The 16,374-nt window shown below is 45.7% G+C and overlaps 1 protein-coding gene and 1 long non-coding RNA gene across 5 annotated transcripts; both read right to left on the reverse strand.

Moving 5' to 3' along the window:
- Positions 1–252: 252 nt before the first annotated feature.
- LOC128332004 (uncharacterized) lies at positions 253–8,093 on the reverse strand. 4 transcript variants are annotated; one of them, XM_053266166.1, is made up of 8 exons: positions 7,681–8,093; positions 6,283–6,377; positions 6,057–6,179; positions 5,897–5,929; positions 5,651–5,707; positions 5,488–5,547; positions 5,293–5,400; positions 253–4,892 (listed from the first exon to the last, which is right to left on the reverse strand). In XM_053266166.1, the coding sequence occupies exons 2-8, from the start codon at positions 6,335–6,337 to the stop codon at positions 2,362–2,364; spliced, it is 2,967 nt and encodes a 988-aa protein (XP_053122141.1). In that variant the 5' UTR covers positions 6,338–6,377; positions 7,681–8,093; the 3' UTR covers positions 253–2,361. The 4 variants fall into 4 exon arrangements, with proteins under 4 accessions (XP_053122141.1, XP_053122140.1, XP_053122139.1 ...); XM_053266165.1 differs by having other exon boundaries at positions 5,494–5,547; positions 6,283–8,093; XM_053266164.1 differs by having other exon boundaries at positions 6,283–8,093.
- A 429-nt stretch (positions 8,094–8,522) lies between these two features.
- Positions 8,523–9,076, reverse strand: LOC128331928 (uncharacterized). Its single transcript, XR_008310472.1, has 3 exons — positions 8,998–9,076; positions 8,827–8,904; positions 8,523–8,735 (listed from the first exon to the last, which is right to left on the reverse strand). It is a non-coding gene; the product is annotated as an uncharacterized LOC128331928 (long non-coding RNA).
- Between the last annotated feature and the right edge of the window lie 7,298 nt (positions 9,077–16,374).

The following is a 16,374-nucleotide window of genomic DNA, read 5'->3' on the forward strand; positions in this document are numbered from 1 at the left end:
GTAGGCCTCTGTGAAATACTTGACATCCCCGGGGAAAATCTGACGCGCCAAATTAATGATCTGTAATTTATCCCTTGGGTTTTTAAAGAGCACCATATACTTGGCATTAAGGCTTATGGTGCGGGCCGCTTTTCCTTTGTAGAAAACATTCTGTGTGATGAGAAAAACGCTCAGATTCCTGTGGTGAACAAACTCAGTGAAAGCGCGTTCAATTTGCTGGCTGTCAGATGAAGCAGTCATCAGGTCATCCAGAACAAGAAAACAGATTTTATTGGGGGGTAACAAGTCATCATCATCAATTTTCTCAGGCATACCTTCTACAAATTTTATCATAGGGTATTTACAGAGCATTTGTTTGTACAAAGGTTGCCAACAAGAGTAACACCATACGATTTTTTCAGGCATCACAGATAGCACACTGTGTGCATTGTCCAGCATTTTTTTAAGGAAAAACGTTTTTCCGCTATTGCTTGGTCCCGCAAGGAGAGCGGAGAAGGGGTGTTGCCATCGAACATCCATTTTAATACCTGTAGGGGATAGTCTTAAAACCCTCAATGATGACGCGCTTATCAAACACCACTCTCTGCGTCTTCCTCAAAAGACGTGTTTCTATCTCCCATCTCCTCTTATTTCTAACGATGCCATTCTGCTCTACCACAATCTCACGTGTTGGGTTCTGGTCCAAAACGTAGGCAAAAACCAGATTTTTCAGACTGTCAAAATTAATTTTTTGACAATTAGAAAAGTTCAGAGTAATTCCCTTGACCTTAATACACGATTCCCCCCCTGACAGCTTGTAGCCGTAAGATTTAGGACCTGTGCTCACAAACTCTGTTACCTACTGGTCTGCCGGTAGTTCGTTTGTCAGCTCCCCTAAAAAGTTTCCAAGGGGTGGGTTGTACTCCCCCTCACGAGACACATAGATCACAGAATCTGTGTCATGGTACAGGCACCGTTCCCCCAGCTTCTCCATGATAGAGTAGAAATGCAGGCGTGCATAGGCGGTTGTAAAGCAGGCCAGAAAAACATTTGTGTGACCTGGTGGAACTATACGTTCTTTTGCATCTTTCCAAGACACACAACATGTATCATCATCAAGGAATTCACACATAGAGACCTCATAGCTATCTGAAAAGAGGTATTGGAAAAGCTCATTAGGGCTTTTTACTATTGATGTCCTAGGAAGGTTTGATCTCTGAGCAAATTTCCCCCACAAGGAATTTAAGAAAAGCTTGGCTATCTGGCGTTTAGCAGGATTTGATTCAATCATCTTGGGGCGTAAACACACACCTTCTTTCTTATAATACTCAGCAATGTATTTCTCCCTATCCTCCCTGCTGACATACTCTGCTGGGTAGCCCGAAGCCTCTTGCTTCTGCCTGAGAAATGTTTTGACGTACTCTGAAAAGAGGCTGCCAGAACTCCTTTCAAAATGCCAAACCTCATAGATCTGTGCCACCCTGTAAACTTTAGCCACAGCAACATTCAATTCTACAGTGCACCATGTACCCACTAAAGCCCTTTCCTCATCATTGTGCCTGCATTGCTCCAGCTGCTGTGAGTCTGCACAGAGACTGCACAGCGGAAACATGAGCCTCCCGTTCACTTTGACAGGGAGGACAGGGAAAAAGAGACGGCGTGGTGGGTATACCTTCACCTTGGCAATTCCAACAGATTCAGAGAGTGGTCTAAAATCGTCATAAATTACTTTAGGGTGTCCTATGGGAAACTGGCGATTTCGCATGATAAAAGGATAGAGAGAGGTAAAATCTGACTAGTGAATCTGTTCTCCCTCCTTCGCCTCATAATACAGACTCACACAGCCTGTCCTGCCCCCAAACAACGCATCTCTAGGTTCCAGAGGTTCTGGAAATCCCTGCTGCTTCAGAAAATCTACCACCTTCTGATCCCCCTTGACCATGTCACGCCACTCATGCTCCCATATACAACGGACTTCAAACCCCATGCGTTTTAAGACATCTGCTTTCCTCTCACTAGCATTGTAGAGAAAACCATAGGTTTCCGACAACATGGGGAGCTGTTTGTGTGCTGAATAACAGGTTACACACCCGTGATAAAAGCAGCCATTAAATTCAAAAGCACATTTCTTTCCCCCATTCACAGAATAACCATCTAAATAATATGCCTTAACACCCCCCGACGCCTCCTGAAGCTCCTGAGGAATATCAACCTTAAACTCACCCCCTTTCAAAGTGTGTTGAATATGTATGTTTTCCCTGTGGGCTATGTATTCCAACCATTGAATGGACATAGTTGAGAATCTTTTGCACTGATGATGGTAGTTATCTGGGGCCGGTATGGCGATCTCTTCATCTTTCAGATACTTGTAGCGGTACATTCTTAAGCACACACTAGCAAGCGTAGGGTATTGGAAGGGGTCGATACCCACAAGAACCCTGGCATTTTTCCTCCCCATAGATTTATCAACGACATCCATGTCATCTCAACCAATTCATGTCTATATTTTGTACAGGCCTGCATCAGGATGTCTACATCTTTCTGACAGTAATAGGCCAATTCCTTCTGCATATCAAACGTTTTTGATTTGTTTTCCTCATACCACTTCATGAATTCTTCCCTATCTGCAGGCTTCATAGCATCCACACCGTAGTCCTGGGGGTCTGGCATATTCCCAACATAACTCTCATTTTCTTTTTTATTAAAGAAATGTGGGAAATAGCCCTTGCAGCCCTGAAAACCCATAGCTTTGGGGAGTTTTGCTAGAGCCATGGGTAGGTGGCATAGGGAATCTATAAATTTTATGTCATTTTTTGTAACTGTTATACACAGTAGTTTTCCCCCCTGTGTGAGCAGCTCTACATCAAGGCCTTCATTGATTAGCTCTCTCAGTATCAAAATGCCATCGTAGCTCCGCGAGTTGTGAGCCAGAAAAGTGCACCCCATAAACTTATTATCTGATGTAAAACATAATACAAAGTCATTCAGACATTTATCTCCCTTAAATTCCCAATAATCCCCTTGGGGCCCCCACTTCTCCCAATCTTTCTGCTTCTCTTGATATGCTTTAACAGGATCCACAGTCTCCCCATCAAAGGCCCTAGCATAAATATAGTTTGGGACGTGGATCCCATCCTCCTGCCTGCATTTGCAGTCATAAAACACATATTTTACTGATATCTCGGGGTACTGTAGACGTGGAATGTAACACGCGTGTTCTACCCCGGGGGAAAGGTACTCATAACATACATGGCACTGCTTTCCCCTACAGACGCGTTCAGCTTCATGACCCGCCTCGACATAGCGGAAGCACTTTTCACATAGGTCACGCGGGATGCATTCTACCCGCCCCATGGCGGCGAGCTTCATATGCTTTCCTAGACACTCATGTGATCTACACTGCATCTTGCATTTGGGGCATCTGATTACACGCCCCACATGTTTTACACAGCCAGCCTCTAAACAGCGGTGGCACCTCATCAAACAGTCGTGTGTGTGTCTGTAGGGCGTGTAGCAGACATAACAAAAATTTCTGGTCCCAAAAAACCCTTTGATGTTCTTAACCCCATAATAATGATCCTTATGAAGTAACAGAAAACAGGTTTTGAGGTCCTTCTGTTCAGGAGTTTTTAAAATACTCCATCCAGAAGTTCCCCATTGCACAACAACAATATTGACCTTCATATGTGTCTCTATGATTTCCACGTCTGCAAAAGACACTTGTTTCTGCTCACTCCACCCAAGATCCTGGTACAACTTTTTTGCTCCCTTTTTTATCTGTGTAGCGGTGGCTCTCAAATCTAGAACAGCCATGAGACTCGCTGCAAAACAGAGGGCTGTGTTAGGCATGGGGACATCTATCAGATGCAGCCTCTTTTTCTGTATAATGCTGCTATAGGGTATTGATTTTATATGCCTGCGACCGGCTCCTCGTGGGGGTGTGATGACAATCACAGCCAGTGTTAATACACCATCAGCTAAAATTTGTGCATAACTTTGAAGCAGGTTAGATATAGCGCTTAGGAATGCCTCAGCGTTCAGATGGCCTGCCTGTCTCCTTGCTGAGTAAAGGGGGTTTGAAATCCCTGGCGCTCGCAATCTGAGCTGTACAAAGTCCCCTGGTTCTATATGGTTGTTTATATTATCCAGAACCCTTTGAATAGCAGAATGCATCCCAGATAGCGCATCACAAAAGGAGTGTACTCTGTCCAAATTCACAAACTTGAATTCGTAATACATTTCAGTTCCATTAAAGCGTGCATAGCTCCTATTATAACGCTGTATAAACTGAAGATCCACAGGTGGGGTTTCTTCAGAAATGCCTGCTGCTTCTTCAGAAGAGAACTGTTGGGAACCAGCTGCAGGTCCAACATCGAACGCCAAGCCTCCTCGAGAAGCTCCACTGTGGGTAGCCCGCTCTTTGGGGGTGGCATTCGGGCCAACATCAGAAGCCTCACTTAGAGAGGACCCATTCTGGGTTTCACACTGTTCAGTAAAAGCATTCTGAGGACCGGGGCCACTAGGTGACTCCTCGGATGGTTCAAATTCGTCTGAAGAATCAGAAGCATTCCTATACCCTCCTGGCTGGTGGCTAGATGCGGACCCTCCCCCCACCTGTATGCAGACAGGGTATGGTTGATCTTTTTTATTTCTGTCTACGAAATCACACACAGGGTTTGCACGTGTCTTTAGACATTGTAGCTGTTGTGAAGTATCACTAATCACGGCCATTTCTTTACGTATGATGCGTTTTGCTTGCTCAAGGTGTTGCTCAGCTTCGGCCTTGCGTTCAAAAGCCACAGCCCTAGTCCTTATCAATGTCTCTATGTGTTCTGTAACACGTGCCATGCTGGCCAAGAACTCGTTATCTTGGAAATTCAGCTCTTGGACATCACGGAGCCCCGGTTCATGTTCTGAAACAGATAGATCGGGGGGGGGCAGGGGGTCACCATGTATGTCTGGAGTAAATCACCCACAGCTAGTAGGTTTGAACGTGTGTGTGTGTGTGTGTGTGTTGTGCCATGGGGGGGGGGTAGACTTACCAGGCTTCTGAAAGGGTCTCTGGGTGTCTTGTGGTTTTGCCCGCTCCTAGGGCTTCCGGGTCAGCTGTCGTCAGGTAGTAGAGGGAACGTCTTCAGGAATCCACGCAGACAAGGGGGGGGGGGGTCCTCCCCAACATGACACATAGGTGTGTGCATGATGTGTGAGCGTGTTTGTGTCATGCGGTGCAGAAATGTCTTACCCGCATGGTACAAACATGTGTGTTACTGAAGTATGTAGCTGTTTGTGTCAGGCAGTGTGGAAATGTCTTACCAGGTTCCAGGATAGCCCTTCTGGATTTTTTGTAGGCTGGCTGCACCTCCACGTTGGAGTCCCTGGGCGCCATGTGTCCGGGTTGATGCTGTTCATGGGATACTACATCTGCAGACAAGGGAATCATACGGTTTTATCAATAAAAGCTATACATAAATAAAATAGTTAAAACATTTCATTCTTTCTTTCTCCTACCCTTACTCTTTGCTTTTCTCTTCAATCTGCTTAGACGTGTGGGGGCTGGTTCAGGTTCTTCTGTAGGGCGAAAAAAGGGGGGGGCATGTTAGATAGAATTAGTCTGAGGTTTCCACACGGCGTATACATTTGCAGGGATGCTTTTAAAATAAAGCTATTTTACCCTCTAGAGCACTCTCAGTCAGATTCCGCAACCCGTCCTGGGTATTTGTCAGGTCCACTGTGAACAACATAGGCATGTGTTAACCATAATTATTAATAATTCTATTTGTATCCCCCCCCCCCCCGGCCTTCCAAAATCAATAAATAATAAAAATGGCTCAGGGCTGTTTACACAGAGAAATAATACACAATTTGTTGAATTTTAGAATGAGATATTACAGAGAGATTGGGGGGGGGCTGTTCTTACCTATGTTATCATCACTTCTCTGCCCTATGCCATCTACAATAAAGAGAGAGAGAGAGAGACAGAGACAGAGAGAGAGAGAGAGAGAGTTGGTCTTACTCAGAAAACCCTTCAAAACAGTACTCATCTAGAATTTATTTTAAATTTTTAAAATGTAATTTACCAGATACTGTGTTTCTAACAGCCTGTGATGTGAGAACCTCATCCTTTGGGATGAGATATGGGTCCGAACCCTTTGAGAGCGAAAAAGTGGCTCTCCCAGACCGAGGGGCTTGAACAACATTTTCTGTAGAACATCAAATATAAATCAGTCATGTATATATCTTCATAACAGTTTAAAACAATCTAAAAAAAGGAGGGGGTTTGGGGAGAGTAGAATATAGCCATACCCATATCTTGAGGGATATTGAGAAGATTGCTCATTTCATCATCCCTTATGCTCATCTTCTTTGGTGGTGTTTTTCTTTCTTTGTTTTGCTGAGTGCTGTTGAATATATACAAAAATACCCAACCAGGGACATGCTCAGACATATCCTCCCCAAACAGTACCTAAACGGGCACCAAGATGGAATATCGGCATGTTTACTCTCTTGCTGTGGGCTGTATCCGGCAGGCCTGTGGAAAACCAGAAGCGGTGGGGATAGGCCCCTTGCTGCTTAAAATGGAGGCCGAACTAAGACCCCACATGGACTCTCTTCACCCTAACAGCTTGCTAGATACTGAGAACTATTTCACATCTGTGATGGCTGCAGAATTTGCAGATGGGAAAATCAATAAGGGCAGATTTTTAACTATTTTTCTGTTCGGTGGTTTGCTTACAAAAAGTCTTACAAAGCGTCTATGTCCTGTGGTGAGCCAGCAAATCATGGACAAGATGGCCCTTTTTATTACAGATTACATTGTGAGGAGTGGCTGGTATGAACACGTGTGCTGGGTGAGTTTATTTAATTTAAACCATTTACAGGATTGTGAGTTGTGCATGCATAACCCTGTTTTATTTATTTGTTGCAGGAGAGCTGTTTTGCAGAGAACAGAAACTGCCCTTGGAATACTAGATTTCTACAGATGTTGAGGCGTACATCAAAAATGCTGTATATAATACTGCCTGTGTAAATATAGGTTTTAAGAATAAAAATTTAAAAATAACAAGGGTCAGGGTTCTCATTAAAAAAAAAAAGGCCCTGTGGGTAAGATTCAAATCATTCCTGACCCTAAAACATGCTCTCCAGATATAAAAATAGACATTTACTAAGGAAGCATGCAGATTCAAAAACAGGCCGCATGGCGTAGAGAGGAAAAAATGAAAGAGAAGGGGGGTAAATTACTAAAGTTGCATGCACTTTTAAACCATACAAGGCCCTGAAAACAGGCTCTCCATATATAAAATAAGCATTTGCTAAGGATTCAGGCAGATTCAAAATCAGGCCGCATGGCTTAGAGAAAAAATGAGAGAAAAAGGGGTAAACTGCTAAAGAATCATGCATTTTAAACCAATCCTGGCCCCTAAAACAGGCTCTCCATATATAAAATAAGCATTTACTAAGGATTCAGGCAGATTCAAAATCAGGCCGCATGGCGTAGAGAGGAAAAAATGAGAGAAAAGGGGGTAAATTACTAAAGTTACATGCACTTTTAAACCATACAAGGCCCTGAAAACAGGCTCTCCATATATAAAATAATAGCATACTAAAATATCAAAAGATTCCAAAGATATCAAACAGATTCAAAACCAGGCCCAGCAGCATATTTTAGAAAAAAGCAAGTTATAAAATGGTGGGTAGCCATACCTCAGACTTCTTTCTCTGCAGGGTCCTGCTTCTGGGGAGTGCTTCTGGGTGAAAGAGAAAGACTTCCTGCTTCAAACTAGTTTTATCAACGTGAGTTTTATGCCAACATGGTCTTGCAAGACCTTTCTGATTGGATGTCCACCAGCATACTGGTTAGGGGAGTGGTAAAAGATTCATGATGGCTGATGGGATTATCCCCCAACCTACTACAGAACCCATTGTCTGATGAACGCATCCTCTTGTCGGACCCCAACCTACTACAGAACCCTCAGGGCTGGTGAAGTTCCTTGTAAATATATCTGTAATAGGGTATCCCCAGCAAAAATAAAGCAGTCATTTGTTTAGAGCCAGGGTTATTTTATTTATTTATGAATTGATACATAATAATATAGTATTTTAATAGACATACAAAAACAGTCAGTATTCTAGGAAGAATGTATTAACAACAAAAAAAAAAAGCAAAAAACACACACCACTAGAGGGCAGTCGTGTACAACAGTTCCATTAGACTTTTGCGAGGGAATTTATTCAGGTATCTCTGGAACAAGAAACTGTCTGTATCCCCTTTTTTCGAGGACACAGTTCACAAAAGAGAGCATTCTGGAATCGTTCTGTTGTGGGATAGCTTCTAACACAGCCTGCGGGTCATCAGAACCCTTAACCCTGCTGATGAGGTTTAGAGTCTGATTCACGGTATCACTAGATAGCAATAACATTTTCAAGCTGTAAGCAATTATAATAATTATATGGAGCACTGCTTTCACACACATCCTTGATGACAATGTTCTAATAAATCTGGAAACATTTCTATCGGTCCAAGTAACACATTCATGGGAGTCTTGCCCCCCTGCTTGAACCATACACCCGTAGCATGAATCATACATGTAATTCTTCAGGCAGTATTTTAAAATTCCATATACCCCCGCTCTGACAAGGCCTTTCATAGCAGAACGTCTTTTCCTTGCTGGTATGTAATCTGAATCATCCACTTGTAGTCCTAGGAAATTCTGCATAGTAACATGGCTGGGTTGATGCGTTCTCACAGCGGGAGGATTCTGTAGGATGGGGAAGGTATGCTGTTATTACTATTTCTTTCTATCTTTCTTTTAAAAGAGATATCCCCACCCCTAAATTCTCCATACGCACCCTGATATGCATGTTCCCGGGCTCTGTATAGTTCCATATTGCTAGAGGCAGTGTGTCAAGGCCGCGGTCCTCACCCTCCTGGGAAAACATTAAAGAACACAGTTTTTATGTTGCAGCCCTGGGAACTCTCACATACTCCCCAAGTCTGTAACACCAACAGTGTTTATTTACCTGAGCTCCAAAAGATTCTGCCGCTGCATCTTCCAAGATTCCCTGCCAGATTTCATAAAGTTCTTGGTCTTCTTCTTCGGGACGCTTAGCTGGTGGGAATTTCTCATCATCAGAACTTGTACTAATATACCGCTTTCTCGGGGTAGGGTTTACAATTGTTTCTTGTACAATATCCTCCAAGGATCTCTCTGGGGAACCCATGATCGCTCAAACCGTGGGTCTGCAAAAACAAAGTGGCTCAGAGAGAAACGGGGTATTCCTACTGAATCAGAATGGCCAGACGTGTTCGTAGAGAGCTCACTTGACCCCGATACGGTCAATAAAGTTGCACAAAATGGCCGCCCGACCATTATCACGCCTGCGCACTCGGACCGTTCCGGAGCCTGAAACCTATTCCTATTGGTCCAGGCTGACTAGGCGTGTTCGTAGAGGGGTCACTTGTCCACCTTCGGACATGTCTGGACATATTCTGGGGTAGGGGTGGTAGGGTGGGTGCCAGACTTCCGGGGTGAGGGCGTTCCCCTACTTCTGGCCCTTCCCGACCACGTGGGGTCTCCTCTGGGCCTTTTCGACCAATAAAGTTGCACAAAATGGCCACCCGACCATTATCACACCCGCTCACTCGGGCCTCTCCGGAGCCTGAAACCTGTTCCTATTGGTCCAGGGTGGCTAGGCGTGTTCGTAGAGGGGTCACATGCCCACCTTCGGACATGTCTGGACATATTCTGGGGTAGCTGTGTTAGGGTAGGTGCCAGACTTCTGGGGGTAAGGGCGTCCCCCACTTCTGACCCTTTCCGGTCACGTGGGGGTCTCCTCAGCCCCTTCTGATGATGTATTTCCGGTGACGTAAGCACATTTTGACAGCTGCAAGCCCCCGCCCCCCGTGACGTCACTGTGTCGTCATCCTCCAGCCACGTGCTTTTGTTTGTAAACAAAAGCACATGGTTTTTGACAGCAGGTATGCCCCTATACTACTAGCCTGGGTAAACTGCTGGGCATGCGAGCTGGGTAGGAAGGCACTCTCTGGCTCAGCTCCTCTCCCCCAGAAATCACTTCTCTCTCTCCAGCCTTTCCCTTGCACACAATCCTAAAACAGGAGCATTGTGTGAACTGCCTTTATATCTCAACGTTTTGCAGGTCACCATGAGTGACTAGGAATATTTCCGGCAACAATACTGTAGGCGAGCACAAAATGAGAGACTCCTCTCAACTCCTGAGTTCTCCACACACTGGGAATTTGGAGGGAGGAGGAGTCTGGCTTTGTGCTGGGCAAGCAGACATCCCTGGGGAGGAAGTTGGCAACTATGAAGAGCTGGCTACCAAAGCCAATCCACATCCGTAGACCCAATACATTTACAGTGGACAGCTGCTTACATATTAGATCAAACTAGTTCATCACTTTTCCGAGGTAGTGAATTCGCAGACCATTTGGTTATAGAAGTGATTAGCAATTGGCAGACTTCTGTCTACACTCAGCACACAATGAGCTACTGGCTTGCTCTCTCACCTACCCATGAAGGGAAGTCATGACACTTAAATGAAGCATACCTGCAGACTTGGTATGAAAGCTTCTTTTCACTGAAATGACAGTGAAAACAGCAGGTCATCCTTACTGTGATAAGGCAACTAGACCAGCCATTGAAGCCAAGATAGTGATTGGTTACGTTTTGCCATTTGTAGCTGTGCAGACTTGCTGTGGAAAGGGCCTCTATCTGGTACAGATGGAGACCTGGATATGAATTAAAAAAGAACTCTCTGTATATAGAACAGGGGTTCCCAACAGGGGGTACTAGTACCCCTAGTGGTACTTGAAGGGCTCTCAGGGCTATGCAGAGACCTCCTGCCACGCGATGTGTTCCTCATCTGAGGACTGCCGGCTGGAAGCCAACATGTTCACAGCGATGTATCTATTGTAGAAGGGGAGGGAGGAGGGTGAAGCCTCTCTTCCTGTGCTTCTGACGGGCTGGCTATGTGCAGAAGCTCAGCGTACTCCTTCCCTCATCCTGACCGACGGAATATTAGTGCCAAGTTTTAATGCTACAGTCATGAGGTAGGCTACTCCAGCCACAGACCTACATCCAGAGAAAGTTAGTCATCAGCAGTCTTCTTGAAATTAGTGGGACAAGTTGATTAATTTCAGTGGGAGTACTCTTGAGTAACTGAGTCTGGATGTAAGCCAGTGACTGGAGTAAGCTGTTTCATAACTGTAACCTTTAGATTTGTGTGTGCATAGATACACAATAAGCTGCGCTACACTGATGACACCACTCTGAGAGCTGAGAATGTGGCTCTAGTAATGAAAGTGAAGGAGCACAGTGAAAATATGGGGCTACAATTACATGTAAAGAAGACTAAACTAAAGACAAGAAAGGGGTACAGCAACCAGCCTCAGAACAGACACTGAAGACACTGAAGTGGTGGATAGCTTCTCCCTTTTAGGATGGACTGTCAACAGTAAAGGATCCAGCAGTCAAGAAATACGCCGCAGACAAGCACTTGGCAGGGTTGCAATGAAGGCCTCAGAAAGGATATTTAGATGCCGTGAGGAGTCTACACCTACAAAGATTAGAATCGTTTGGACAATGGTTTCCCCCATGACATTCTATGGATGTGAAAGGCGGTACTTTGAAGAAACAAGATAGAAAAAGCATTGACGGTTTTGAACTTTGGTGCGGGAGTAGACTCTTGAGGACACCATGGTCAGCCAGGAAAACAAACCAATGGATCATAGAACAAATCAATCTAGAATTTTCACTCGAGGCAAAAATGACGAGACTCAAACTATCGTACTTCAGACAGATTACGCGAAGACCCAGCTCCCTTGAGAAGTCTATAATTCTGGGGGGAGTTGAAGGAAAGAGAAGAGGACAACCAGCAACAAGGTGGATGGACTCGCTTATGACAGCAATGAATGCATCACTGAGAGACCTGAGAGATCACCCTGGAGAGAATCTATCTATGTGGTTGCTAAGAGTTGACGGCACTTAATCAATCCATCCATCCATCCATCCATCCATCAATACACACACACACACACACCCACACAGACAATCATTACAGGGTATCTGAATTGAAGGACTGGTCTGTGAGCATAAAAGGTATGCTTGTTTTTAAAAAGGTTGGGAATCCTGTATTAGATGATTTGCCAAAGTTTTTCTCCCAGGGGTAGGGATGGAAGGTGAGTCCTGCCTGAAACATGGCATGGATGTGGGTGTGCTTGGGCACACCCATCTGAGATGCTTTGCTTGCATGATTGGAGCTACTGGAGTGTGGCTCCATCTTGTGCTACAGAGGTCATATGAGGCATTACATCAAAGCTGTGTTTGGATCCAGCAGGCCAACCACTCCTCTGCCAGAAGTCTATGTGCTCCCTGATTCTACCGTTGCATTGCACAAGCACAGTATTTTGAAAGAAATTCAATGTCCTGAGACGTTTTCTTCTAAAAGAAGATCTACTGTTCTCAAGGCTGTAATGATGGTCTTGAAAGGTGTGTCTAGTACCTGGTGAAATCTCAGAAGTGTGGGGAGGAAACTGGGGCTGATGAATAGTAGAGGCTGGCAGGGATGCTGGGTGTTATTTCTGTTTTTAAGTGCTTTTGTTTTGCATCTGAAGATTGGATTGTAGATTAAATTTTCTGTAATTTGAAATGGTAGACTAGGTAGAGAGGCAGGTGGCCAAATAATAAAGAGACCATTTTCATCATCTTAACACAAATGTAAGAATTGCTCTGCTGGGTTGCATTGATGCATCTAGTCCAGCATCCTGTTTCCAACAGTGATCAGCCAGATTATTCATGAAAGCCCACAAGCAGGACATTAAGACCGCAGGCCTGCCCTGTAGTTTGTCCCCAGGACTTGCTATTCAGACTCATCCGGGGAGATATTACTCAATGGCTTTCACTCTTATACAGTTGGAGCTGTACCTGGGGCAGGCTGTGGCAGATGCAAAGGTGGCCTGGGTGTGCTTCTTGCTACCTCTCTACACGCATCCTCGAAGCTGCTTCCACCACTCAAACAATATGCTATGGCAGTTTTGATTCAATTTGGCTGCTGCAGTCTGCTGAAAATTAACATCTATCTCTCTCCGATACGGAGGAAGCCTCAGGCTTCCAGTCCCGAGGCAGACGGGCTCCCTCTTATCCGTCTTTCAAAGGACCAAAGGTCAAGTTATGCAGGTCTCTGCTTGAGTCTAATGACCACCAGACTTAATCTCTTCATTCTGAAGGACTCGCTTGAAAATGACCATCTTTCCAACTTCACTTATCTGGCCGGCTCTGGGATGTGTCTGATTGACTACTTTATCGCCTCAGGGAACCTTCTCCCTCTGGTGGAGGGTTTTGAGGGTTGTCTCCAAATTTGACAGTGATCATCTCCCCATCTCGCTCCTTCTAAAGCCTTTCATCTATCAGTCCCTTATGGAGAACCATGATCATCCCACCATATCCTTGGCGGGAGGAGCATATTGCCGTGCTAAATGGTCTCCACAACTGGATCAAGCACTAAGTGAGCTATTCGCCTCTGACCACCTGCAGCGTATTCAATCATCCTCACTAACTAACGACCCTACGTCTCCACCTTTGGTGTCCTACAATGCCCTCGTCCAGGAATAACAGCAGCTCCTCTCTCGCAAGATCTGTCAGCTACGTGCACAGTGCCAACAGGCCTCCAAGCAGTGGTTGGATAAGGACTGTGCTAAAGCCCCAAAAGCCCATCCCTACACCTATCAAGTCTATAAAGCTAGTTCTGGACAGTTGGCCGCACAGAATCTCCTTCTGCAGAAAAGACAGCACAAACTTCTGCTGCTTCGTAAGAAAAGAGATGCCATGAAAGATGCCTGGATGGGTCTCATTCAGGCCATTAGAGCCAAAGATTCTGCCATGTTCTGGCATCTTTACAAAGCACTCTCCCACTTATGAACCAAATCACCTGGACTGTCATCTTCATCCAGAGATCAGGGAGAACTATTTTCATGACCTATACAAAGAGCCTGCTGCTGTTTGCAGAAACTCCACCTGTGCCATTGAAGACACTCCAGGAACAAGCGGGCTTCAGGGAAGGGCGTTCCACCATCGACCAGTGCCTAGTTCTACAGCACCTTATCGGGAAATACGCTTCCTGCCCGGTGACCTCCCTCTATGCCGCCTTCATCGACCTTAAGGCAGCATTCGACTCCATCTCACGAGTCAAATGAAGGGTGAAGCTGGAAGCCTCCTCCATTGACCGGCGCCTCCATTGACCTCCATTGACCGGCGCCTGCTATAACTTCATCGCACCCTGCACGCGAACACATCACTCCAGGTGAGATGTAGCCCCCAAGGCCACCTCACAAGAGCTGAAGGGCATCAAACAAGGATGCATTCTGGCTCCACTCCCCTTCGACTTCTACATTAACTCTATGATGGGCCAGCTTAGCAACCCAGATTTCCACCCTCCAAAGCGCGCTGGGAGATACATTGCCATCCTGTTATACGTGGTTGATGCAGCCATCCTCTCAAGGACCCCCCATTGGCCTTAGAAGAAGACTGAGGGCCCTGACACTGCACTGCAGGGAGAACTGCCTGGAAATCAATGATCACAAAACTAAAATGATGGCCTTTGTCAGGAGGCCCAAGATCCACTCTTGGCACATTGAGGGGCATAAGATTGAGCAAACTGCACGCTTCAAAGACTTGGGAGTAGTTTTCCATTCTGGTGGCTCTAGGAAAGGCCATGAAGAACACCTGGCTTTAAATGTCCAGAGAAGTGCCTCTGCCATTCTCAAATGCCTGCCAACAAGAGGAGGCCATTATGTATCAGCGGCCCTTGAACTGTTCACAGCCCAGTCACTAGCTATCTGCTCGATGGTGCCCAATAGGTCCCCTTCCAAAACATTGTGCTCTGGAACTTGTACAATCTAAATTCCTGCAGGCAGCGCTCCAAGTACCGAGATGTGTCTCCAGTGCCACTCTGTTATGCTCAAGTTAGTCACTCAGCGGGCCAGAAACTGGGAAGAAACAAAGCCCTGGTAACAGACAGTCTATTACTGACTTGGCATGATGTAATCCTATCCAACTAGCACGAGAAAGCATGTTTCATGTTTAGCATGTGCCAGGCTCTCCTTTTGATCCTGTGGCAGCAGGGCAAGTCAAGGCATGGCGCTAGGGGATAACTCTGAGGGACAAATTACTCTGCCAGTGGTCAGAGGTGTTGTGAACACTTGATACCTGTAAGGCAGACCTGCTCAACTTAGGCCCCCCAGCTGTTTTGGGATGACAACTCTCATAATCCACAGGCACAGTAGCCAATAGACAGGATTATGGGAGTTGTAGCCAACATCTGCAGGAGGACCAGAGTTGAGCATCCCTGATCTAAACTCAGCTTACTCTTCCGGGACTTTCTCCCTGCCAAGTAGGAGCAGACCCAGGTTCTTGCTCACCTGAGGAAAGCTATGACAGCCTCACACCCTCCACAGCATTTCAAGGGGCACAGGTTGAGGAGACTGTTTCCTAGTTGGCAGCCTTTTCTCATTACCTTGGCCACCTTTCTGTTGGAAGTGAAGGACTTTGCACAGTCTCTTGTCTCAAAGACAGTGGAGGACAGACTAGTGAGTCAGAGGGCTAGAGGGTCAAGACACTGGTCATCCCTTCTCTACCACTCTGGCACTATCCCATTGGAATGTAGATTGCTACTCTCAGGGACACTTCTTTCCTTCCAGCCACTTCCTTCCTCTCCCCCTTCTCTTCCTTTTCCTTCTACCTTGGAACATGTAAGCTCCTCTCCCTGAACCATGTGTGCAGAGATGCAGAATCCATCTGTATCCAGCTAGCTAGCTATATTAGAGAGCCTAACTCCTCACTTTCCTATCTAGAATGAAGTTCTTTAATAAATGCCTTTTATATTGATTGTAAACTATGAACTGGCTCCAAGTTACTTTACTCTCAGCATACACGCATGCCTAACCAAATTCCGCTGTGTTGTGCCTCTGTGCACTCTGCTGTAATGAAAAAGGGATTCTCTTACCAGAGAGAATTCCCAACACTTTCAAGACTGGCAACTGGGGGCTGGCCAAGAAACTGCTGCCACCAAGCAGCCTCCTCCCCTTAAGCCCGTACACCAAAGCCTTTCACAAGTTACTACCAGAAGCAGTGTTTGGTGGGGTCAGGGGGGGGGCCTGCAGCAGAGCCAGCGAAAGGTGGGTGAGCAAGTCCTCAGGCGGATCTACCCCTGCTGCTGCTAGAGTTATGCTGCTAGAGTTATGATTGTCAAGTAACTGAGGGAAAGGAGTATTCTTCCTGCCCTAGAGGCACGCACAGTGCACAGGTGTCCCCATTTCAGAGCAGGAACCAGAATGCCCTACAAAACCTCCGAAGCTTCCAAATGTTGTTCTGTACATAAGCA

This window comes from Hemicordylus capensis, chromosome 6, assembly GCF_027244095.1.
Source record: "Hemicordylus capensis ecotype Gifberg chromosome 6, rHemCap1.1.pri, whole genome shotgun sequence".
Lineage (NCBI taxonomy): Eukaryota > Metazoa > Chordata > Lepidosauria > Squamata > Cordylidae > Hemicordylus > Hemicordylus capensis.